At 53.2% G+C, this 24,131-nt stretch overlaps 11 protein-coding genes across 11 annotated transcripts; 2 read left to right on the forward strand and 9 right to left on the reverse strand.

Moving 5' to 3' along the window:
- Window positions 1–813: 813 nt before the first annotated feature.
- ACRALDRAFT_1068151 (uncharacterized protein) lies at window positions 814–1,611 on the reverse strand (the record flags this gene model as incomplete). The annotated part of the gene is made up of 3 exons (XM_071017532.1): window positions 814–1,064; window positions 1,386–1,473; window positions 1,585–1,611. 3 exons carry the CDS (start codon window positions 1,609–1,611, stop codon window positions 814–816), a joined length of 366 nt encoding a protein of 121 aa, XP_070876621.1.
- Window positions 1,612–2,169: 558 nt separating this feature from the next.
- On the reverse strand, window positions 2,170–4,672 carry ACRALDRAFT_1060930 (uncharacterized protein). The gene has a single exon (XM_071016330.1). The coding sequence runs from the start codon at window positions 4,308–4,310 to the stop codon at window positions 2,691–2,693; it is 1,620 nt and encodes a 539-aa protein (XP_070876622.1). The 5' UTR covers window positions 4,311–4,672; the 3' UTR covers window positions 2,170–2,690.
- Window positions 4,673–7,770: 3,098 nt separating this feature from the next.
- ACRALDRAFT_2101062 (uncharacterized protein) lies at window positions 7,771–10,553 on the reverse strand (the record flags this gene model as incomplete). Its single annotated transcript, XM_071023040.1, has 2 exons — window positions 7,771–9,238; window positions 9,334–10,553. The coding sequence occupies 2 exons, from the start codon at window positions 10,551–10,553 to the stop codon at window positions 7,771–7,773; spliced, it is 2,688 nt and encodes an 895-aa protein (XP_070876623.1).
- Window positions 10,554–11,508: 955 nt separating this feature from the next.
- Window positions 11,509–12,824, reverse strand: ACRALDRAFT_2032471 (uncharacterized protein). Its single transcript, XM_071020705.1, has one exon. The coding sequence runs from the start codon at window positions 12,274–12,276 to the stop codon at window positions 12,106–12,108; it is 171 nt and encodes a 56-aa protein (XP_070876624.1). The 5' UTR covers window positions 12,277–12,824; the 3' UTR covers window positions 11,509–12,105.
- An 857-nt stretch (window positions 12,825–13,681) lies between these two features.
- On the reverse strand, window positions 13,682–14,643 carry ACRALDRAFT_1060936 (uncharacterized protein). Its single transcript, XM_071016331.1, has one exon. It carries the CDS (start codon window positions 14,419–14,421, stop codon window positions 13,915–13,917), a length of 507 nt encoding a protein of 168 aa, XP_070876625.1. The 5' UTR covers window positions 14,422–14,643; the 3' UTR covers window positions 13,682–13,914.
- A 195-nt stretch (window positions 14,644–14,838) lies between these two features.
- Window positions 14,839–16,540, reverse strand: ACRALDRAFT_1060937 (uncharacterized protein). Its single transcript, XM_071016332.1, has 2 exons — window positions 16,188–16,540; window positions 14,839–16,099 (listed from the first exon to the last, which is right to left on the reverse strand). Exons 1-2 carry the CDS (start codon window positions 16,374–16,376, stop codon window positions 15,029–15,031), a joined length of 1,260 nt encoding a protein of 419 aa, XP_070876626.1. The 5' UTR covers window positions 16,377–16,540; the 3' UTR covers window positions 14,839–15,028.
- Window positions 16,541–16,811: 271 nt separating this feature from the next.
- On the forward strand, window positions 16,812–18,771 carry ACRALDRAFT_1091833 (uncharacterized protein; the record flags this gene model as incomplete). The annotated part of the gene is made up of 4 exons (XM_071019587.1): window positions 16,812–16,841; window positions 16,943–16,967; window positions 17,021–17,686; window positions 17,751–18,771. 4 exons carry the CDS (start codon window positions 16,812–16,814, stop codon window positions 18,362–18,364), a joined length of 1,335 nt encoding a protein of 444 aa, XP_070876627.1. The 3' UTR covers window positions 18,365–18,771.
- ACRALDRAFT_206883 (uncharacterized protein) lies at window positions 18,395–18,725 on the reverse strand (the record flags this gene model as incomplete). Its single annotated transcript, XM_071022128.1, has 2 exons — window positions 18,395–18,532; window positions 18,615–18,725. The coding sequence occupies 2 exons, from the start codon at window positions 18,723–18,725 to the stop codon at window positions 18,395–18,397; spliced, it is 249 nt and encodes an 82-aa protein (XP_070876628.1).
- Window positions 18,772–19,067: 296 nt separating the features above from the next.
- Window positions 19,068–20,297, reverse strand: ACRALDRAFT_1060938 (uncharacterized protein). Its single transcript, XM_071016333.1, has one exon. The coding sequence runs from the start codon at window positions 19,833–19,835 to the stop codon at window positions 19,476–19,478; it is 360 nt and encodes a 119-aa protein (XP_070876629.1). The 5' UTR covers window positions 19,836–20,297; the 3' UTR covers window positions 19,068–19,475.
- ACRALDRAFT_206885 (uncharacterized protein) lies at window positions 20,288–22,744 on the forward strand (the record flags this gene model as incomplete). The annotated part of the gene is made up of 7 exons (XM_071022129.1): window positions 20,288–20,304; window positions 20,399–20,444; window positions 20,524–20,580; window positions 20,654–20,691; window positions 20,735–20,835; window positions 20,885–20,901; window positions 20,942–22,744. 7 exons carry the CDS (start codon window positions 20,288–20,290, stop codon window positions 22,742–22,744), a joined length of 2,079 nt encoding a protein of 692 aa, XP_070876630.1.
- A 55-nt stretch (window positions 22,745–22,799) lies between these two features.
- On the reverse strand, window positions 22,800–23,806 carry ACRALDRAFT_2025368 (uncharacterized protein; the record flags this gene model as incomplete). Its single annotated transcript, XM_071020306.1, has 2 exons — window positions 22,800–23,559; window positions 23,637–23,806. The coding sequence occupies 2 exons, from the start codon at window positions 23,804–23,806 to the stop codon at window positions 22,800–22,802; spliced, it is 930 nt and encodes a 309-aa protein (XP_070876631.1).
- Window positions 23,807–24,131: the final 325 nt, after the last annotated feature.

Genomic DNA, 24,131 nt, shown 5'->3' on the forward strand with positions numbered 1-24,131 from the left:
CCATACATTCCTACTTTAGCGAGGGAAATTCGATCGTGCTCTGAGACCGCTTGCGTTGAATCGGTACACACTCGTCGATCTCTCGAGTCTTCATTTTCAAGTCCAATACTGCGCAATGTCGAAACCTGGCCAAGTCCAAACGGATCCCATGGGCTCATCCAAGTCGAGCAAAGCCACTATATTGAACCACTCCCCATCTCTTTAACCGGGCAGAACGATGACGGAGTTCCCCGGTCTTATCGCTCGCAATTTGTTCGTTTACGACGCATTGCACACCATCTCTTGTACACTTTATCACGTTCGAGGAGCCGGAGGGGTTGTGAGACATGTATTGCTAGCCAAAGATGGAAAGTCGTTGGCGAGGGAAAAGCGTCAAGCAAGAGACGAGAGCCTTCCAGAATGTGGCATGTTCGCATGGACTCGCATTTTTCTAAACCTAGAGCAAGGGGTTTAGTAAGAAACACAATATACACAGTGGCCGCCGCTACGGCGGCCACCTCCTCTCTCCATCATGCTTCCCTCCTCCGCTCCCAATCCATATCCGTCATTATTCCAGTTCCACTCAACCTCCCTCGAGAATGATATGATTGTAATCCCGCTTGTAAAGTAGCCGCTTTGATTTTCTTCTCCTGCAGTCGAATAAAAAGGTCACTGTCCCGCCCCAGTCAAGGTGCCCAACTTTTGCCACCCGGGAATAGCCCACTCAGTGCGTGCTTGAATGGTGTGAGGAGTTGAGGGAGAAAAACGGTCGGGCGCAGGAAAGATGAGGTGCGGATCTTGATCTCAGGGCTGGGGGCCAGTCTGGTGAGCACCCTACTCGTCGACGAGCCAGGTCGCCGGAGTCTTGGTGGGGCGGGTGGCGGCGGCATCGACAGAGGCGCCCTCGACCTCGACGGCCATCGACTCGTATTCCTTCAGCGAGCTGGCGAGGTCGGTCTCCTCGGGGGAGGCGGGGGTCTGGGGGATGTTGAAGGTCTGGACTTGGCCCTCGGCGTCGGAGTCCTTGACGGGGGTGGGCTTGTAAGCCTTGAGCTCCTTGAGGTAGAGCTCCTGGACGAAATCGGCTGTGGAAAGAAATAATAGCAGTTAGATAAGATGGTTCGGAATGTTGGGGATATTTCAAACTGGTGCAGATGATCTTGGGAGGAGGATGAAGGGGTTGAGGAGGGGCGAGCGGGTTGACATCGTGGAGAGTAGTCGTGCGCAGCATCCTACATGGAAGAGTCCCAGATGGACAGTCCATAGACATTATGCACTTCACTTCCTCTCCTCATATTCAATGCCAACCGCAACCTCCTTCAATTCCCCAGCTCCCCGACACCGGCTCCTCCGCAGACTCATATCCAGTTCAGGTGGTTATCGGCGAAGAAAGGATAAATACGCACCACGTCGCGAAACGGTCGGCGCAATGAATGTCCTCAATTGCACGGCATTGCTCTGCGCGGCCATGCGGGGGATGGCCGAAGCGGCACGCTGTACGGAATTCCAACTGGTAAGCAAGCCTTCTAGTTTTGTCACATCCCCGAAAGGATGTCGGATGTCCGGGAAACAAGGAAGCACAGGGGAGGCCGGGCAAGGACGTACGGAGACTCTGGACAATTGAACGAGCATCTTGATGAAAGTGACGTGCTCAATTGGGCTATGCACGGCTCAAGGGATCAAAGGGTCTGTCGTTGAGGGTTTGGGGCGACGATGATAAAAAGCTGGATGAACTCGGGTTGATTGGATCATGGACCCGGTTGGTGGCCTGAGGCGAAAAACAAACTGGGTGGAAGTGTCCGACATTGGGCGGATCAGGTCACGTGACTCATGCTGACCGAGGTATAAGGGCCTCGACCTGTCAGAAAACTATCTCAGCCGCCTCACCGTCTGGGACTCTACGCACGTTAAAGACTTGTTTTATTGGGGAAACCAGCCAATTCAACCTTACGGGACCTTGAAGGGAGAGACATTGACTCCAAAGTTGAGAAGATTGTTTTCTACCCTTATGGTGGCAAGCCAATGACAACCACAGCCGAGATAGCAAATAGCATTGCATCGTTCTACACATCAAAATGCACTCAACCAAAGCGAGAGAAACCAGGGGAAAAGAGGAACGGAGGCCTGTGAAGGCAAAGAAGAATATCGAGATAATTCTACGTCAAACACGTCTAATAAGACCATGGACTTGAGTACTGCAAATGTATAAATAGGGCGGCCATCTTGTCGTTCTTAGCTTACAACCAGGGAGAGAAGTAAGAGCGTATAGTCAGTTCTGTCCCAACGGTAATCATATGCCCCGGGGGCTGCTAAACGGACTGGATTCTGCGACGGCTTTCCGTGTCCAGCTGGTTCTGGAAGCTTGAGCAGAGGCATCCGCGCCGTATATAGTGAATATGGCCGGATGGTGCGTGGAACTCAGATTAGACACGTCGGGACTCAGGGTGCTCAGCACCTGTCAAATTAAACGGGAGACGATACGATCTGAAAGCGATCTGCTCAATTCCTGCCTGTCAATGTACCAAACTCCGAATCATGCCTTGACCTGTTTTCTTGACCCTGCTTTTGTTGCCTTGCTTTTGGTTTTCCGTTTTCTGTACGCTTCGCGCATGCTTCTCTAGTCCCACGCCCTCTTGCAAAATCCCAGTCCCAACCCAATGGCGAACTTGTGACATGTAGCACCACTCCGTCCATTGTCTATTACCATGATTTTACGCCGTAATAGGGAAAGTGCCGCTTTCCAAGAGGCTGCTTGGAGCCACGAAACTGAACCCGCCAAACGGATCATCCTTATTGCTCTCCCTGGCCGACAGGCCTTCCCAGAGACCCTTCGACGTCACGACAGGGCTGACGGCGAGGTCGGTGAACTCGTCGGAGAAGTTCTCGGCTAGTTCGGGGTCGGTGATCAGAGGCTGGATGGGCGGCTCCATATCCCGGGTGGCCAACTTTTTCCAGTCGATTTTGCGGAAGAAGCGATGGTTCTTGATCGTCTGAAGATCCTTCGGCATCTGTGATCCCAACCTTTTGGCCGGGTCCTTCCGCAGGAGTCGGGTTAGGAGGTCCTTGGCGTCCGGGCCGAGAAAGTACGGCATGATGAGCTTCTGTTTAACGATGTTGTCCTGGATTTTGGCGTTGTTGTTCCCACGAAAAGGCGGGTTGCCCGTCATCAGGTCGAAGCCCAGAGCCCCGTACGACCACCAGTCTACTGCTTTCCCGTACTTCTGCCCCAGAATGACCTCGGGCGCCATGTACTCCACGGTCCCCAAGATAGAATTGCAGTGATCATCCGAACCGATGGCCACCTTGGAGAGGCCAAAGTCAGTCAGGAGCAGGTGACCCTCGGCGTCCAAGAGGCAGTTTTCCGGTTTGAGATCCCGATATACCACACCTAGCGTGGTATGCAGGTGCGAGATGGCGAGCAGTAACTCGGCCATGTAGAAAGCCGCCACGGGCTCCGAGAACATCTTCTCAGTGTTCAGATGGGTGAACAACTCCCCACCCTGGCCGTACTCGAGAATCAGGTAGAGCTTGGCGTGGTCCTGAAAGGCGTAGTACAGCTTGACTACAAAAGGGTGGCGGTTGACATCCTCGAGAATCTGGCGCTCCGTCTTGGTCTGTTCAATCAGCTTCTTGTGAACAGTGAGCGAAGCCTTCTTGAGCTGTTTCTGCGCGTACAGCCTCCCCGTAGCTCGCTGCTTTACCAGGAGCACAGTGCCGTACGTGCCCTTTCCAAGGCACCGCAGGTGTTCAAAATCCTCGGCGGTCATCTTGCGATGCACATTCCCTCCGTCACCGGGGCCGGGACCCCCAGACCGGTCGCGAACACTCTCGTCGACGTAGCCCTGCTCCAGATTGATCTCGTATCCTTCGGATTGATCGCTGCCGGCCTCGCTCTGGGTGCCATCCCGGCTCCCAGTTCGGCTCATGACGGTGCTTCGGAGGCCCGACGTGTTGGGGTTGTCTTTCGTGTCGCTGGGCCCAATATCATCACTGCCAGTATTGGGAGCGATGCCGAGGCCTAGCCCTAACTGGTTACCACAGGGGGCCTGCGACATGGTACTCGTACGAGACGCCATGTCCAGGCTGACGACGTCGGTCTGGAGACGCAATCTCGCGATGCCCGACACACCGGGTGATTGGGCCGGACGCATGACTGGGCTGCAATTGGCACTGATTACGTCGTCGATACGATGCTGCCGGACGGGCCCCGAGGACCTGGAGGGCGACGTCTTGCACGAGCCATGGTCCGAATCCTCGTCGTTGGACGTGACAGGTGTGTGGTGGTGAAAGCCGCGCACTGTAGTCAGTGCGGGGGCCGCCTTGGCTATCATGGTTCGCGTGTTTATTGATTTACGGGTACTGGTTTCTAGGAGAGAGCGAAGTGGTCGACGCCCATGCGTCGCCCACTTCGTCGCAATTCACTTCGTCCGGTCTCGGCTGCGGTGGTGTCTAGTTTGTGTTAAGCTGAGCCGCTTCAGCTCAACAAGACAGAGTTCTGGACGGCTTCAATTGGACGTAGCCCTCGGCGACGTGCTCGTGGCTCGGACTCGTAACTTCGCTGTAGGTTATGGTGGCTTGGGAAGCGCATCTGCTGCCGGAAGAATGCGTTGGTGAGGAAGGGTGTTCCAGGACTGATCATTGGCGATGCTGCGTTGTTATGTTCGAATTAAGAAAAGGTCACCGAGATGGTGTTGAGGGTAGAAGAAGAAGAAGAAGAAGAAGAAGGAGAGAAAAGGGAGGAAAGGGACGTCTCGAATCTTGAAACTGGGCAGGTCACTTTTTTTTTAATTTTCCTCTTTGTTCGCATGTGCCCCTCGTTCAGTGGTCCGCAGTGGAAGTAACTTATACAGTTACGGAGTAAGAACGAGTTATTCTCGACCAAAGGATCTGGACGCCCAACCGCGTTGTGATACCTGATTGGATAACTATTACGTTTAGATTCAGCCCCGTAAGCTGGAGAGTATTCCGAGTCCTGTTTAGGCCCCTTGGCAACCGCCCCTTGATTCCGTTTTAATAAATCTAATAATCCGGGGATTTTTAGAGAAATCAAGCCAGACACCATTTCTTTGACAAGCACCGAAGATCATTCAGAAACGGCCCGCCTGGTTCGTAGTTATGGAATCATCTCCTCCACTGCAGTCGTTTCTGTTGGGCGACGCGTAACCGGTGGCCAACAATGTGGAGGCTTTCGCAGCTGTTTCTTGTGGCGACAATGGTTTCCGTGAGCCTCACGGTGCATACAGGGGGTTTTCACCGTGATCGTTGTCTACATCGTAGATATCGTTCATAACATCGTTCGGCACTGCTGACGCACCATGGCCAATATGCGTTGATACAGGTGGGATTCAGACCCTTACGGAGACATTGTGACTGACAAGAATTCAAATGAGAGCTATGAAGTACACTGCACGGGGTCGGCGCTTATTAGTCCATAAAGCGTGGAAATTCACTGCAGGAGAACATAACGCATGTCATTGAAGCGTATTCATGCGATGGACGCTCGTCTGGCTAGCCCCGAACAACAACGTCTCCCCACCCCTTTCTGCCAGAATTTCAAGACAGGACCTTGACGACGACTCTGTTCCCTGCTGTCTGGGTCGCTTTGGGCTCTGTGGGCTCCGCACTCTTCGTTGACACACTCTCGCCGACCTGAGCTATCCTGGTGTGCCGCTTGAGAGCTTTCCTCCTCTGTTGTCTCGGCTTAGATAGTGGCATCACCAAATCGCGTGGCACGACCAAGGGTTCAAGGGGACTTCTGCCCATAGCACTGGTTTCGCCGTGTTTCGCATGGCTGTCAATCTTCTCTTATAACCAGATTGGATACCAACATACACCGTCGCTCTGCCATCGGCGGTATATTCGTATACCATCTAGCCTCTAATATATTAACAGGCAGGACCTTCGATGTAATGTATAGAAAGAAATGTCACCTTCGGTGGGGAGACTTGAGACCTCTTTCCCAGTACAATATTTTCTCCAGGAATATGAGGCTCGTATTGTAGTCAGCTCACATGACTTTCTTGAGTCCGCCGAAGGAAGAGTTCTTGAAATGCTAGGAACAACGCATATAGTGAACGTTGCTTCTGCTTCTGTCCAGAATGTAGGTAGTCGAAGGTTATGCGGAAGCCACTTGCTCGACGTGAACAAATAAGGCCAAGTCGAGTGCCTGATGCATTACGATAACTCGAATCTCACAACCTAAGCAGGAACGACTCGCAGTAGTTATACCGGGCCGGGAAGCGAATATTAAAGGGAGGACTTATTCCGACTGGGGCACCATTTTTGCAGCCGGCGCCAGCCGCCCTACGATCACCTTTTTTTTTTTTTTTTTTTTATCTAAGGATCGTCTTTTTGGCCTTAGATACGATCGCCAATCGACGGATCAATTCGACTACAAACAGCTGCTTCGTATCTTCCTACAACGTAATATACGCACGCCTCTCCAGCTCTTCCTGTAGCCTGTGGATTGCCTATCCGTTCCCGACCAGGATCCAGGTGGGATTGGGTTGCCTCCCACGGAATTTAGGTTGAATTGACCCCGACCCCTCCCTCTACGTTGTCCACGCCTTCGACCCTGACCCCGAACCCCGGGGCGATCACGACCTTATTGTTATTGTTATTATTGTATGAAGAATCGGGATGTAAACGCGCCATTTCGACGTTATTAGGCGTTAGAGATAGATGGATAATTGTCAAGGGTAAAGAAGACGATATCGTGGTTACGTGGTAGATGGGAAATTTCAAAAAAAAAAAAAAAATGATCGTGGACGGCTGGCGCCGGATGCGAAAATGGTGCCCCAGTCGGAATAAACAAATGCCCCAGTCGGAATAAGTGCTCCCATATTAAACAGGCATATCTCTTGGCTTCTGCCCACAGTACACGTAGTACCTGCCTGATATATAGGGGGTAGGTAGTAGGGGTAGCTCCTGCTTCATTCATATCAAAATTACCTACCTAGGTAGTCGACACTTGGAAAGAACGACCCGGGGATAGCTCTAGACATCAATGCACCAATAAACCCTTAGGTAACTCAAAGAAGACTTCGTCGTCCCCCACTTTCGTCCCCTATTCGTCTTCCCCTGGCCTTCTCCTTGCCTTGGTGATCACTGCTTATGCTTTCTCCATATTGCTGTTCTGGTTAATCAAGCCTTATTGCCTTGGAGCAGGTGTACTTCTGATGCATTCCTTCTGTTATGATATTGATCAAGGGCCTGTATTCCATTTCAGGCTCTATGGCTACTCTCATTAGCGTCAAGAAATCCCACAGAGGAAGGATTTCGCATAGCTGTTTCAGACTGCTTTCGGGCACCGCCCATCGATAGCAACTCAGACACCAGTGTCGTTCCTCCAATGCCATATATGATATGTTTACATTCGCCTTCTTTGTTTCCAATCCGGATTCGCCCTGTGGCGTTCAATAGAAGACGGTGAGAATAGAGATTAGGAGACGGTACGATTGTAAAGAAAAGGGAGCTTAAAGGTTGTATCTTTGGAGGAGACCAAGAAGAAAGAAGAGGCTTGACTGATCCGTTCCCACACGCTCGACTCATCGGACTTTCCCAACGCCTCATTTCCTACGTATCCTCAAAGCAAAACATGCAAAACATGCAAAAAAAGCAACCGCCCCATATGCAAATGAACCTGTGTTTCGTATCATCCTTCATGACAGTAGTCGTCCTACTTTTCTTTTTTCGTCGGACATGGAAAATACAAGTGGATGGTATAAAAAAGACGATCGGTCGCCAGCGAAAGAAGGATTAGGAGGTGTTTGTGGCACAAAGAGCAAGCCTCTAAACCTCAAAGTGCGAATTGCCAAACATCTGGTCATCGTGCGTATCACTGCTGTCGTTGTCGTTCGTGCTCTCGATACCGCTCATTCGGTTGCCCCGCCGAGGGACGTCTCCCAAATCATCCCAGTCGTCGTCATCCCGGCGGCGGCGGTCATGGGAGTCATTCATGTCTTCGTCGTCAGAACGGCGCCTGTCGCGCATGTGGTCGTCCAGGGCGCTCTCATCCACAAAGGTAAAGCCCTGGAAGTTGGCCTGGACCGAAGGGGAGAGGGGCGTGGAGGTGGTCAGTCCCTTGGCCAGTGCGGCAGCCCTCTCGTTCAAGGATCCGTTGTTATCCAGGGCATTGGTGAACTCCGGGTCGAAATAGGAGACGTCGGTGGCGGACGTCAACTTGGGCTTGAATGGCGGGGTGATCAGCTTCTTCGAGAGCGCAACCCAGTCGATGTCGGCGAAGAAGGGGTGCTGCTTGAGCTCCTCCGCATCTGACGTCGCGCCGAGTCGATGCTTGGGGTTCCTGTTAAGAAGCCCCTTGACGAAATTCCGCCCTTCCTGCGAGAGAGTATCCCTAGGAAACCTCACTTTGCCAAAGGCGATATTCTTGTACATCTGCTGCGTGTCTTCGGCATAGAACGGGCTCCACCCACAACACATCTCGAAAACGAGAACACCCAGTGACCAAAAGTCCACCATCTTGGTGTAGCCCGACTCGTCGAGGAGTACCTCGGGGGCCAAGTACTCTGTCGTACCACAAAAGGTGTTCGTCGTGTCGTTCTTGGTGAGATTCGCCTTGGACAGACCGAAATCGCACAATGCAATGTGGCCATTCGCATCCAAAAGGATGTTCTCCGGCTTGAGGTCTCGATACACGATATCATTTTTATGGAGGTGTTCGATGGCGAGAATGAGTTCGGCGATGTAAAACTTGGCCCGCTTCTCGTCGAATCGGCCCTCTTTCTGCAGGTGCCAGAAGAGCTCTCCCCCCGACATGTAGTCGGTGACGAGATAGAGATCCGAGGGCGTTTGGAATGAGAACTTGAGACCCACGATAAACGGCGATTCCGTCATGGCCGTCCGGACGAGAATGTTCCTCTCACCCACAGTATGAGCGACTTCCTTTTTCTGGACAATGACTTTCTTCGAAAGAACCTTCATGGCGTATATCCGACCCGTGTCCTTTTTCCGCACCTGGTAAACCTGGCCAAAGGTTCCCTTGCCGATGAGCCGCAGAATTTGGAAATCTTCGGGTCCGAAGTGCTTGCGCTCTGTCCGTTGGTAGACGGCTTCGACGTATATTTCGCCGGTCGGGGCGTTTTCTGCCATGGTGTCGGCATGGCCAGCGAGGGGGTACCATCCTCGTACAGGAGCATCCATCGAAGCCTGGAAATTTACGTGACCCAAGAACGTTTCACCGGTGGCACTATGGTCGTAGACCGAGATGTCGACAAGCATGTCGGAATCGACGACATCACTGACATTGTGTTAGTAAAACAAAAGGCCAAGAAAAAAAAGGAAGAAAATATATTGCAAGTCATCTCAGCAAGCGGGACGACTAGTCTAACTTACAAGGCGGCCTCGGCATCCCACGTCGGACTCGTGAAGGATCGCTTGGTTCGGCTGCGGAAGTTCTTGTATTCGGCCGCGCTCGTGTTGCTACTTTGGCGACTGCGCATGGGGATGGAGACGGGTGGCCGACCAGAGTCGCTTCCCTGGCGTTGGATCGGAATACCTCCTACGGTGGGTGGCGACGTGGCCTCGTCATCATCCTCTTGAACGGACCGCGGGCCAGCGGAGATGAGCTCGCTCCTTTGGAAAACTGCAACGACGTAAGGGTCTCTAGCCCTCCGCAAGCCTCTCGCCTCCACGATCTTGATGGTGAGCTTTCCCTTGGCAGCAGGAACTTGTGCGCCGCCCGCCGCCCGTGGCGTCTGAGTACCGCTGGACGTTCCCGTCTCGTTGCTGCTTCGCTTCGAACTCGGCTTGTCTTCCGACTGCGGTGGTTGGGCTGACGAGAGTGCTCTTGTGGGAGTCGGCGGACCGCTCTTGACAACCGCAACTTGTGTTAGCTTTCTGAGCGCATCAAGCGAGAAGCGGATTACACCGCTGGAGACAACGGGCTGTGAACTGGCTGGGGCATGAGCTGAAGACGGATGTGTGGCATGTTGGTTAGACACGGCAGGGTTGGAGAGATGGGCTGCATGCACGGGTGATGTGACGATGCTCGAAAGACATGGCACCATGGTGCGGTAGGTCTCCGAAAGGGTATCGGGCGTGCTCGCCTGGCGGGGCAAGGGCCGCGACGGCGGGTGAGCAGCGTCCCCCTGATCCCCGTCCCAGCGGCCCAGACTTCTGGTCAGCCGCCCAGCCGACGAACACCTGGACATCGGCGGGGTCGGGTAACTATGAAGCACGGTCGATGCACTCGGTGCGGGCACGGATGAACCGCCTCGGACATCGTGAAGGGGGGACGGTGGAGATAAGGGTTCAGGGAAAGTCATGATACTGGGCTTGGGGACGGCCGGGGCACCCGCGACGTTCTCCGATCCATCGGCCGCCGACTCCCCGTGTCGCATCTGGCTCATATCTCGGATCGTCATAGTGGACGAGGAACGATCAAGGACAGACTGTGTACGAACCTGGCCAAAGTAGCTCATAATACCCGGAAGGCGTCTGTCGTGAAGGTCGGGCTGCGGAGTTGCCACGCCCGAGCGGGGCGTTTCAAAGCCGATCTGATCCGCTCCATCTTCATCAGCCGCGGCTGGCCTGCTCGATTGGTCAACGTTCATGTTCAGCTGAGGATTTATGCCAACAGGTGCACTTGGATGCACTTGGATGTACTGAATGTACTGATGTACTGGGTTGGTTGCTTGAGGAGGATAGAAGATGCAGGAGAGGGCTGGAGCGAAAGCGGAGGCAATGAAAAAGTGCAGGGTGCTATTAGATCATTGATGGCCAGTGTTTCGCCAAAGGCGATGGGTCCCTGATGACAGCGGGAAAGCCAAGTGCAGTGAAAGGCGCTAATTATGTTGCGTTGCGTAGGTAAAAAGGGTCTAGGTCTATGACGGAGAGCAGGGGCGGAAGAAAATTTCGACCGATGCGGGAACAGAGAGGAAATGAGAGGGAAATGGGCGACATATTAAAAAGCCGAGTAAAACAGAAAAGGAAAAAAACGGCATTAGAGACCAATCGATGCAAGACCCAGTGTCAGCGGCCAGCGGCCCACGAACACGACACGACGTAAAGGGATAAACCAAAGAAACGGGCGGCCCCGAGAGTGATTTTCGCCTCTGTGGTCATCCTTGGTCACCCCCTCTTTAGTCAAGAGAGAGAGCGCGAGGGACGAGAACGAGCGAGAATGCACCAGCGGAGCACCAGAGCTTTGCCCAGTGTCCAGTGGCGGGGCCACCAATAGCGGATCCGGCGAAGGGGAGAGAGAGAGTGCGAGAGGGGTGAAAGGGTCCAAAGTGAGACCTGGGCCGTGGGATGGAGCAAAAAGTCGCGGCTTCCAGGCTATGAAGCGAGTCAGGCCTCAACTTGTTCGGGCCGCGGCCACTTTCCGCCCTCCGGGGTTGGTTGTGTTTATCGAAACTAAACATAGGGTCGAGGATTTTCTGCATAGACGAGGCTGGGTGCAGGGGGCGGTGCAGAACAGGGAATGTAACAAACCAAAGGATTCGGGAGAATTCAAAGAAGAGCTGTGAAAACAAAAGATGTTGGCCTTGGCCGCATTCTTACCAACATGTGAGGTTATAATAAGCTGGAGAAACGAAACAATGACAGAGCTGTGTGCAGAAGGATGGATGAACGGTGTAAAAGAGGTCGGGGAGTTAGAACGTGGGGAAACGGATGACGGGATGTTTCGTATTGGTGTTTTTTCTCGACGGGGGGGCCAATCCGGGATCGACCATTTACTGGCAGTGGATCGTCTCGGGGGGCATGTTCTGGGGATATCTGATTGCTCGGGAATTGACATGGCAGGCCAGGCGTTGGGGTACGTACGTGTGAAGGATGATTGGCAAGAAGGAAAGTGAAGGAATCCGGAATCAAGAAGATATCAACCAGCCAGGCGCAAGGCGATGCCAGCATGAATGAGGTAGTGGTATTCACCGAGACCAAGACGTGTCTTTCAAAAAGCCAAGTTGGGAGGCCGACAGGGATGCCACGAGACTGGAGGGAAGATGTGTGTACGGAGTAGGGGCTGTCCGGAGCTGTCCGGAAGACTGAAGGCGGGTAATACCCGAGGAGAAGAAAGGGACAGGGAATGTGAACCAAAGAGAGTATCTTCAGCTATGCAAAGAGAACGGGGGTGCGGCGGGGTAAAAATGCGAGATTCGGAGTCTAAACAAACGTGAAGAGATAATGACAATATAAAATTACTCCGTACCTTGAAGTGGAATGGGACACCATCATTGCTTGAGTCGCCCGTTTTAACAAATCAAAGCCTCCTACACCTGAGGATGGCGGGTTGCTAGCAGCGCCGTTGGCGTTGTGATCTTTATGGTTCGCCATGATGGTGCTCCTGCCGTGCCGTGACACCGTGGGCCGCCTTGACCTGCCGTACAATTGACCCTGTTGCTGTCGACGAACCCAACTTCGTTCTGACAACGCTGGCAAGACGACGGACGGTAGATGTGGAGGTAGCGAAGATTGGCGTCGTTGGCAGAGGCCAAGTCAAGCCGTGAAGCCCCGAAGAAGCGAAAGTCCCGAGTTGATGGAGGTGAAAACGTATATGTCGTGAGGATACGAAGCGGCAAAACTGTCGTTGGAGTTGTGTTTTCCGCTGGTAGGAGCTGTACGGGGATAATATGGCTGGGATGGACGGATGAAAGGTGTAGTCAGGCGGGTGGAATGTGAATGACGTGAAATTTTACTGACCGCTCGTAACAAGAGGAGGAGAGGAGGGTGTTCGAGTCAGGGTGTCGTTAGTTAAGACGGTGGGTGGTCTAGAAAAGAACGAGGTGCCAGCCCAATAGGTCGCCTACAGGCAGCTTGCTCTCAGTGGTTGGAAGGGTTTCCAGCTAGGTTGACCGAGAGAGCCAGGCTATTCACCTATCGCTAAAAGTAGGTTTGGTATAAGTAATCAATATGACACCAGGATGCCGCACAACGGACGGCTTGCAGGTATTCGTAAGATAGTCAGTCCTAGGACCAGGAGGCGTTGGAATATGGACCAAAATGAATTTTCCCATGTGCAAGTTGGGAGTCGAGTTCCACGATCAGGCGTGTTGATGGAAGTCCAGTCGAAGTCCCGAGTGCGATTGTTAAGTGTACGATGTACAGTGTACGTTGTACGAAGCAGTACGAATATGACTGTGAATTTATTAGGGGTCAAGTTGGCGAACCCGAAAACTGGTAGGAGTCTGGACGGAAAGGGGATAGGAGCGGGGTCCTTTATTAGAGGGTCCATGTGGCGGGGGGATCCGCTGGCGGGGTTGTGTCAGCCTACCACGAAGGACACTACATTGTGTGTACAGTATACTTTGTACACTAGTGTAAAAGTTAGGGAATAACGCCAGTACGAAGCAACCGTCTAGGTATTCGTAACGTAAAGTTCTTGTCGTCGGGGAGGAGTAGCCACTCTTAACTGCGAAGGTTCCCAGAAGTGAGGCCAATCGGAGGCGGAAGATATGGAAGGAACTGCCGATATTGACCAGTGCTATATGATTATATAAGCAGAAGGCTTCCAGCCAGCCAAGGCAATCCATGTGAAGATGCGAGCACAGGTCGGTCAGTGGTGTGGAAGAAACGTGACAGGCATGCCACCAAGATGTATGGCGACACAAGCATGTGTTGGTGTGACAAGGAGCTTCTTTCATGGCTGAGACTGATACCCGAAAGGTCTACAACGTACAGACTATTTCGGTCATCACCATAGCCACCCCCTGATATATCAGAATACATGTCACGGCGCTTCAGGCACTATCCGGCTCCTTGGATGGCCCCATCAATGGGAAATTCGGGTTGTTTTGAAGCAATATCGTCATGATCCACGTTGCAAATTAACTAGCGAGGAACCCCTTACATATTTTGCGCCGACTTGGCGTGCCCATACCCATCTTCACCCGGCAGTGGTCTTACGGATTCGACAGCCCTAGCCCCATCACCGAATCCCCCCTTTGTTGTTCCATCTGAACAGTCACAACCAGATCAGTGCCCAGCCTTTTCTGCGCCCAACACTGTACCGTCTAACCACGACCGCGTCCCCCCTTCCAACGGCATCAACACCAGCGGCATCAATCCCGCCGTCACTGCCCCCCGTTCCGCCTCGGAAACCCATCCCCCTAGGAGCTTCCCCGGTGCAATCCACCCAACAAGGCTCGCCGTTGCGACAGTCATCACCACCGTCACGCCGCAGACCATGGCCCTGAATTTCCACTCGCGAGGCATCTCGTATCGTACAATGATGTATCGCGCGCATGCGGCGGTTAAAAGTATCCTCAAGCTCGACACCAGGCCCGTGGTCGTAGTACCGACCCCTGGCCCGGCTCCTAACCATAGGGGAAGTGCAGCGCGGAGGTATGCCAACAGGGCGCTTGTTGTGAGGGTGAGGGCCGTGTAGATTGTGCCCATGCAAATGATAAAGTACGCCAGGGCGACGTCCCAGAGTATCTCCAGGACGGATGGAGCTGTTTCGTAGAGTATGAGGTTGGCCATGATCTCGTACTTGTGTGTTTCAGAGGGTGTAACTCAGTATAATCCGAATCGTTGTTGAGATGAGAAGGTGATGTTCAAGTTAGGGTTCTGGCTGCCGAGAGTCGAAACTTCCATGGTGTACCATCCGTCCTTGACTCGCCATATTAATACTAACGTTCCCAGCACAATGACCATTCAATGGTTACGAAGTATGTCTTGCCAAAGCGACGCATGGCAAGTTTTATGGTGCAATGAGCGCGGAGTGGTCTGATATTCAAGGAAGACTTGCGCAGTGGAGTGACAAGTAAAGATTAGGCTACCCATTACCCCAAGCTCTCGACATGGTCAGCCCACCTCGAACCATCTACAGCAAAGCTGGGAACGGGACGATCGTTACATCATACTAACTGAACCTCTGGCGACCCTTTCTTTGACCATGAAGAAGCAGGCATGATACTCGAACAAAATACCATTCGGCGTTTACCTCTGAGACTCGGAATATGCTTGACACTTCGAATTTGAGACACAAACCACCATCGCACTGATTAAAGTAAGTTAGGGGTATCGTGTGTATCGTCGACTGCCTCGGTGAAGCCCGGCTCCAGCTCTGTACTCGAAGCTTCTACATCTAGATTTCTGTCTTCTCCAACTTCTTAGCAAGCTCTTCCACTTCCTTGTCCTTGACTTGTACAACGGGCTCCTCCTGGGCCTCCTCGGCCTCCTTAATGAGGATCTCGGCCCTCTTCTCCGCCGGCAGCTCCTCCTCCTCTTCCTCTTCTTCTTCCTCCTCCTCCTCGTCCGAATCGATACCTTCAAGATCACTGAGGCTATCGAGACCCCAGTCGTCCCCGTCGACCACGCCATCTACAATCTTCTCCTTGCGCTCCTCGAACAAATCCTGCAAGGCAATGATGGAAGGGTCCTCTTCCTCCAGCTTGTTGCCATTGATCTCGAGTTTTCTCAGCGCAGGCAAGGCGCCGGCCGCCTGGACGAAGCCCTCGAGAGACTTTGGTGTTATGTCGTTGTACTGCAGTCGGATGGTCTCCAGGTGCTTCTGCTGACCCTTGGAAAGAGCCTGTGACAGCAGAAGGCTTCCCTTGGCTCCCAGATAAGAGTCGCTGAGGCCAAGTTCCTTCAGCTCCGTCCAGGTAGGAACCACCCTGGCCAGCACACGAGCACCCTTGATCGTGAAGGTGTTGTCCTGGAGGTCTAGCACCTGAAGGCCATTGGCGTGGCTGAGGCCCTCGCTGAGGAGGTGCGAGATACCCTCCTGCCGAATGCCGTTCTGAACCATCTTGACCTCCTTGATTTTGTTATGTAGACTGAAGGCCTTGGCCCACGCCTGCATGCTGCCGTTTTCCAGACGATTTCGCCCGCAAATGACCGTTTCGAGGTCGGGAACATCTTTCCCCTCCTTCCTCGCCGCCTCTTTCTTCGAGTGGAGTTCGGAAAGCGCGTCGGCAACGAGAATACCGCAGTGAGGGCCGAGGCCGTTGTTGTTAAGATAGAGGTGCTGCAGAGGAACATGCGCGGCAAGGAAGGCAACGAGCGGCGCATGCGTGTTGATGCCGAAAGCGTTATCGTTGAGGTTGATGGTGTGGAGATTCGGAAGGTTAAGGATGGACGTCAGGAGATGAGACAGGGCTTCGGGGATCTCGCTCAGGAGGCGACCAGTAAACATGTCGGAAAGGTCAGCAGCCTGGACAAGGCAGATGATGTCAGTATGTGTGCCTGCCTCTAATGTGTCGCGTAGTATGCCATTTCAGGGGAGAACATCGACTGCTTACCCGAAGATTCTTCTTCGTTGCTAGAACTTCACCAAGAAGTTTGCAAGCCTCCACACCGAAAGTATTTCCCAAAAGCTGAACCTCCTCGACATCGTTGGATCGCAACTCGGCGATATGGGGCTCCAAGTCGGCAGCCGTGTCGAGTTTAAGGCTCTTCCCCTTGAGAGAGAACAACTTGCCGGATGACATCTTGGCAATATTATGTGAGATATAATCGCACTTGGAAGAGGAGGTTCAGCTGCCAGGTGTGTAACTGCGGCGCGGATAGAAGCAGGTTGGGAATGGCAATGACAGTCGGTGGATGAGAAATTCGCGGGGGAGGGGCAATTCTCGAGGGAAAGGGGTTGCAAAAAAAAGAGGAAAAAAACGATTGGTCCCCTGGGGGAACGCCCGTAACGAGTTAGGCACCTGTGTTGTGTCTTTTCTGAAGGTCTGTATTCACACATATTAGACCAATCTAAACAGGTAGGTAGCGCATCAAAGGTGTACTTCGTACGTACCGAGAACTGTACCTATTCGTACCTATCTTGAGATAACCGTCGCAAGCATGGTATCGGCACCTGCAAGGGAATAATAGACGGTTCCCAACGACCCGGCGATCTACTGTTTGGTTTTGTCCTCATAATGATTGCCCACTTTCTACCCTCGTTATTTGTCTTTCTATAAAGGAATCTCTCCAATCACCACCTTTTTATCATCTTTTTTCCGTACCGGAGCCTCTTTTATTTATGCCCACTTTGATCACGCGTTTTTAGGTTGTGCGATTCTCTTCGCTCCGACGTGGATTGTTTTTGTTGGACCATCATAATCCTATCCTTCCCTTATTTTCTGAGAGGATTCTCAACCACGGCCAAAATCAACCACTGCGAAAATCGACCACGGAGGAAAACCTTATACGACATCTTCAGATATGGTGCTCTCGGTAGCCCGCAAGACATCCCCATATGGGTCGGGTCTCTCTTCAACGGACACAAGTGACTCCTCCGATGACGACTCTCGGGTGGCTCTGACGACCTATCGGCCGGCCAAGCGACAGAAGGTTGGGAATGGCTCGACAACACCATCTGCTGCTGTACACGAGCCTGATCATGATCCTGATGATGGCCCTGAGCGAGAGCCGGAGGCAGACCCAGAACCTGAGATCGAAGCCGAAGCTGAAGCCGACCCTGGACCAGATCCACTTGATGGCATGTCGGACGTTTCAGAGGACACAGAAGGTGACATCCCAAGCTCGCCAGTCAATGCACGTCTCGACGAAGAAGACTTCCAGGAACAAGTCACAACTTGCGCCTGGGACGGATGCGAAGCGGGCGACTTCGGCAACATGGACCGATTGGTAGAACATATTCACAACGTACACATTGAAAGCCGGCAAAAGAAATACACCTGCGAATGGATGGGCTGCCCGAGGAAGAGTATGGCCCATGCCAGTGGTTATGCCCTGAAGGCCCACATGAGAAGCCATACCAGGGAGAAGCCTTTTCATTGCTACCTTCCAGGTAAGACTTTGTCACCGGTAACTGGGTACCTAGCCGGCCCTAGTTCGTGCTGACGTGTTTGTAGAATGTGATAGGGCATTTACTAGGTCGGATGCCTTAGCGAAGCATATGCGCACTGTTCACGAAACCGAAGCTCTGCGCCCCTCGGATCCGGTTCCTAAATCAATGCAGTCCAGCGCGACGGGGAAAAGCAAGCTCAAGATCATTATAAAGACACCACAATCTCATGGGGCGGGTCAAGACGATTCTATCAACGGAGGAGGGGATGATGGCGAGCTGTCGGCAGACCTCTTTACACAACTCACGCCGGAACAAGGCTTCACGCCCGAGGAGCTAAGCATGTCGGTCGACAAACTTTACAAATTGTGCCGATTCCAGGTCCGCTGGGCTGAGGAAGAGGGGAAAAGGCTGCAGGAGGAAGTAAAGCGACTGGAGGCCCTATATGAGCGCGAATGGCGGGAGAAGGAGGTGCTTCTTTTCCAAGTCATCCAGAGCGAGGCTGATTGGAACGAGCGTTGGCAGGCCGTTCGCTCAGGGCAGGCAGATGTGAGGCTGTCCAGCGTCCTCGACACCCAGGATGCCGCCGGTACCGCATCCACTCCTGGGGCCGAGCCAAACCAGAAGCTAGAAGCAATCTCCACCGTTGCCAACGGGGCGAGTCCGGCACTTTCAAGCTAAATGCTGGCGCGATATATATATCACACACAATCACTCCACTATTGGAGCTATTGCTGTCGCCGTGGAGTTTTCTTTCGCCTCCGGGCCATAGAAACTGCTGCTTTCCGAAAAGGAAGTAGCACCAAGGAGTGCCAGACGCCATTCTTGGATCAGCATGGGTCCTCTCGTCTATAGGCGTTCATATTCTTCGCTTCCGGAGACTGAATAGGCCTATTGCCGAAAGAGGGGTATTACTAGACGGGGAAAGAACAGACGCGAAGGGTTGACGCCGGGTCGTGTCATATGTATGAATTGGTAAAATGGGATCTCTCAGACGGAGCTGGAGTTGGGCGTTCGCATTTCGTACATACAGTAGCCACATTGTCATAATTCTCCTTTTATTTTCCTTTTTCCTTTGGAGATGTTTGACACCGCCCAACTTAGGAGAATAATTATAGGGAAACACTGCGGCGCCCGTACATTTTGATATCGAGCCCGTAAAGGTGGAGTCATGATCCTCAATGCTCTCGTACCTATAAGCGATCCATTTTTCTACGGTAAAACGAGGCGTCGACGGGTCAAGGTACATACAGTTATATTATACCAATTCCAAGTCATCAGTTCTAGTATTATTCCTTCTAGGCTACCGGGTTTAGAAGAAGCCTTTAACGCCTCCTCCTCGAGCGCTTTCTTCTATACCTAGGCTATGAATTAATAGAGCCTTAGATTAGACAGTTCTTAAGGAGGCGCGCTTAAAGTGGAATTGGCATAATGTGACTGTATATACCTAGGCCCGCCGAGACCTCGATTTACCGTTAAAAGGTGGGCCGTGTGTAAGTAAGAGAATATGCTCCACCTTTACGGGCTCGATATCAAAATGTACGGGCGCCGCAGTGTTTCCCTAATTATAACCACACCTCCTTCCTCAACTCCTCCTTCTCCTTGTCCCGGTCGCCATACTCGTTGTTCCCACGTCGCACAGTATGTTCGTTCGACGCAGTCTTCAGGGGCCTTAGAACGGGGGAGTCGGGCGCCATATAACAGGACTGGTCTGTTCCTACCGACCAGGCCCATCAGTGACCAGTGTGTCCGTCCGCCATGTCTCTCCGTCCCAAGATCCATGTACTATTCTTCAGATGCCCTTCTTTTTCGCCCGATACGACTCGCTATTTTTGAACGGGAATCCGCTTGTATTCTTGTCGAACCCGGTCCGCTTGCTGATCCGGCCTTTATCGCCTGCGAACATGAGACACCAGAGCCCGAAGCTTGCCAAGGCGGCACTGCCGAGGCAGCCCACGGTATAGGCGGTATGGCCAGTCCAGTGGTAGCGGCCGTAGCAGTAGAAGGCGACCGAGGCGTGATAAAGGGTCGATACTAGGATCGTTGCGTCTGCATACGGGGAGTGGGTAGATGTCCCCTCGGTAGTCGCCCCGTTCCCTGCGAGTGAAAGGCTGCCTGAGTGTATGACTACTACCAGGCCCAGTGCGAGCATCGCAAATCCTAGCGAACGAGCAAAGTAGTTTTCGAGTGCTAGATTGATGCTGTATGAGCTTCTGTGCGACTATCCAGCGAGGAAACCTGTTCTCTACTCCAGCCACGGGGTGGCCGAGGCGTTAGGTTTAGAGGAACGTTCACGAACAACTTGGAGAGGAGTACTCCTCTCGTAAGAGGGACCCAATAAAGCCTGGCCATAAGATCAAGGGCAGTGCTTGAAGGCTAAGCCAGCCCAGGTTCCCAAAGCAGAAGGTCGAAACGGCCTGCTTCGATGTTTAGATACATGGCTGAACTTCGACACTGGTTAAGGAGCCACAAGGGAGGACACCCTGGGGATTCTGCTCACATCCATTGTAAGTCTCTGAGTTGTAACGACGATAGCAGTAGCAAGTAATGAAAGGCAAGTCTCAGAGCTCTATACGCTAGTTGTGTAGATCAGGAGGTCGTGGAATGTTCGTACGTGGTATGTGTGCTGCTATCCGTTTGAGCGCCTGTGGTACCTATTAATCGTTATCATGTCCGCAATCCCATTTAATCGACGTCATTGGATCTCGAGGACAGTGTTAACAGTGGCCTCTTGCCCATGTCACTTTGCACCCCTTACTTCGTACTGGCGTCCCCACACTGCCCCTGGCTTTTTAGACCCCTAGCCTGCACAACGGCATCGACGCATGCATGTGCCGTAGGTACGTTGTACGTTGTACTCTGCTGGAAAGATCGATAACGAGAGCTTGACCATCTTGGTGTCAATGTCATTTTCTCCGGCCAGATTCAGGCTTATCATATCACCTTACAATGAAGTAATTTCGTTGACAGGAGAGTGTATGCCCGGCTCTGACACGGAGCGTGGTCGGGTGAACCCCCGCCCTCGAAGTCGCCACTTGCCGATATCGCAAGTGGCGGGGCACATGCTTATGACCAACTTGGAGACTACCAGTTGTACCAGGTCGATTTCCAATCGCCATCCATTAAAATGATTTCTATTCTCGCGTGTCCATGTTCGCAGCAAAATAAGAAAATAAATTACTTTTTTTTTTCCTTTTGCAGCAATCTTGTTCAATATAGTGTGCCCGTTTCAAACGCAACGACGGATCGGTTGCTGAGACTGACAACCATTTTCCCACTGCCACTCTCAAAACCAGCACCATGAGTGCTATCCTCTCTGCAGACGACTTGAACGACTTCATCAGTCCTGGAGTCGCCTGCATAAAACCCGTGGAAACCCTTCCAAACGCCCCGCCACCCGACGCCTCCCTCGAAACTGAAGTGATTCTCGACGGTAAACAAGGCGCCACCACTTCTACCACCAACGGAAATGCGCCAGCTCAGATCTCCCTGACGGACTGCTTGGCTTGTTCGGGCTGCGTCACCTCGGCCGAGGCAGTTCTCGTGAGCCTGCAAAGCCACAGCGAGGTTCTTAATACACTCGACTTTGGCCCATCACTGCGCATTGTCGGACCAGATGACAAAGGACAGTTCAGGGTCGACGGACTCGAAGATGAGTCGCGAAAGCTCTTTGTGGCCAGCGTTTCGCCACAGGTCAGAGCAAGTCTCGCCGCCGCGGCGGGCCAAGGCACATCTGAGAAAGAGGCGGGCTACATGTTGGAGAGGTTGATGAGCGGTCCTGAAGGGCTTGCCGCAGGCGGCAAGTGGAACAATAGCTTCACGTGGGTTATCGATACAAACGTCTCTCGGGAAGCCTGTCTCGTCCTAGGCGCCGACGAGGTTCTGGGAACAGATGACACCCCTCCATCCTCCGACCCGAAACCAACCCTAACATCCAGCTGCCCCGGATGGGTTTGCTATGCCGAGAAAACCCATCCCTACGTTATCCCCCATATCTCCAAAGTCAAGTCCCCACAAGCGCTCATGGGAACGCTACTCAAGACCACTCTGAGCCGGCAACTTGGGATTCCGCCCAGTCGGATCTGGCACTTGGCCATAATGCCCTGTTTTGACAAAAAACTAGAGGCGAGCCGCGAGGAATTGATGGATACTGCCTGGGCCGGGGATGGGTCGGGCGGCCGAGGCATTCGAGACGTGGATTGCGTCATTACCAGCAAGGAAATCCTCATGCTGGCTGAATCGAGAGGCTTGAATTTCTTCGACCTTGCCCGAACAAAACCCACGTCGCCTCGCACACCATTTCCGGACGCTCAGCTGGATCGGTTTCTATTCCCTCGGCGGCCTGCTCACAGGTCAACCCCAGACGCGGGTTCGTCCGGCGGCAACCTGTATTTCATTCTTCAGAGCATGGCAGCGAGAAACCCAGGTTCTCGTATCAATATTGCACGGGGAAGGAACGCGGACGTCACCGAATATACCATCATATCTTCTGCTGGCGAACCGATATTTAAGGGGGCTCGGTTCTACGGCTTTCGAAATATCCAGAACCTCGTGCGCAGACTGAAGCCGGCCCGCCCGTCTCGCATGCCCGGCGGGAAGCCATTCGGTAGTGCAAGGAGAGCGGCTGGGAAGTCGTCCGGACTGGAGTATGCGTACGTGGAAGTCATGGCCTGTCCCGGTGGGTGCACCAACGGTGGCGGGCAGATCAAGGTTGATGATCCTATCATCATCCAAAGAAACGGATTGACAGCAAAACCCGGCCCGGTAGAGCAAAAGCAGTGGCTAGCAGAAGTAGATGAGGCGTATTTCTCGGCCGAGGACTGTGTGGACGGCGACGGAGTCGCCGCGGCATGCGAGAAGTCGCGGCCGGATGTCGTTGACGGAATTTCCCCCTCATACATTCGAGATACCCTAGCGCATTGGTCGCGCATCTCGGGTATAGACCTGGGGAGGCTCACGCTCACAAGTTATCGCGAAGTTATCAGCGATGTCGGGAAGGACACGGCGACCGATACGGAGAAGGTCATCCAACTGGCTGGCAAGATCGGAGGTGGTTGGTAGGCTAGAGCATTCAATAGACGTAACAAAAGCATTTCGTCCAAAAGAGACGATGCGATCAATCTCTCTTGGCTCCTCGTCTGGCGAAGCCAAACCCGCCTCGTCCACTCCCATCCGGGCCATACGGTGCTCGGATGACTGTCCCTGCTTGGTCCTGCTCCCTGGGCGATACACGGCCGGACTGTGTCGCGCTACCGCTACCGCTCCCCCCACCACCTCGTTTCTGGAGTTGAAATCCAGGCTTCGGCGAATGATTCGGATCATAGAGTTCCTTTGTCCCGGGTCGGCTGCCCGACCTCCTGGCCTGTTCGTCCTGTGACTGTTGATTGTGGTACTGACCCTGTCGGGCTTGGGGCGCCCCGCCGTTGCCGCCGCCCCTTCCACGTCCGCGGCCTCTCGCGCCCCGTTGGTTCTGGTGATGGTACACGCCTCCGCGAGATTCCGGTCTCGGCGGGGTCACGGCGCCCGAGCTGGACGCGCCAGAGGAAAGGTTCGACTCCCCGAAGATCTTGGCCCGCACTTCATCGTATCGTCTCTGCTTCTCCTCGCGTTCTCGCTGCTGCTTGGCACGGAGCTCCTCGGGGCTTAGCGGCCGCTCCTTGCTGCGTTCGTTTTCTTCGTCATCCTCATCTACGTCGCCGTTGTCGGTCACAGAGAGCTGTGATAGGGCGCCGGATACAGAGTCGTGGCGGCGTGCGATGGTCTGCGTGGATGCAGGCGGCGGGCGGCGACTTAGGACCTTGACTTGGGGCTTGAAGGTACTCGCTAGGGGGACGTTGCTGCTCGCTTCCACGTAGTGGAAGGCTTCTGGAGATTCCCTTGAAAGAAGCGACAGGTATTAGCCGGGACTCCTCTCGCACGAAATTAGGATTGAAGTAGATAGGTTCTGCCATACGCTGATTCCCAAATCTTGCGATTGGTCTCTGCATGCAAAGCCCGTCGCTCTGCGGCAGTCAAGCGTCTCGGCGGTTCTGGCTCAGGTTCGGGCTGTACAGCCAGTTTATCTGCTTGCACCTCCCAGTCCTCATCTTCCCAGGCGTCAGGGATGGCGCCTTTCTTGCCCATCTTGGCTCACGGATGCTTCATGTGCGCACTGGGTAGGTTATCTCTGGGAGAAAATCGGGTATTGATAGTTAAGTTTGGTGTAGATTACGGATACCATTCTCGTTTTAAGATTCGTGCATCGCTTTCACAGAGGCCGCTTTCGGTGGAGGAACAGAGAGTTACGAATATGCTCTCGAATTTCATTATCACGTGCGCAATATTACCCGATGCACCCCCACTACAACGTTGTACATAAGGTAAGGTATCTACAGTGGGAAGACGCACAAAGTTCATACTGTGGCACCTGTCACAACATCAATCCTCGCTTCCATTCGCATGCTACTGA

Source organism: Sodiomyces alcalophilus, assembly GCF_042370955.1.
Source record: "Sodiomyces alcalophilus JCM 7366 unplaced genomic scaffold ACRALscaffold_2, whole genome shotgun sequence".
NCBI classification, from domain to species: domain Eukaryota; kingdom Fungi; phylum Ascomycota; class Sordariomycetes; order Glomerellales; family Plectosphaerellaceae; genus Sodiomyces; species Sodiomyces alcalophilus.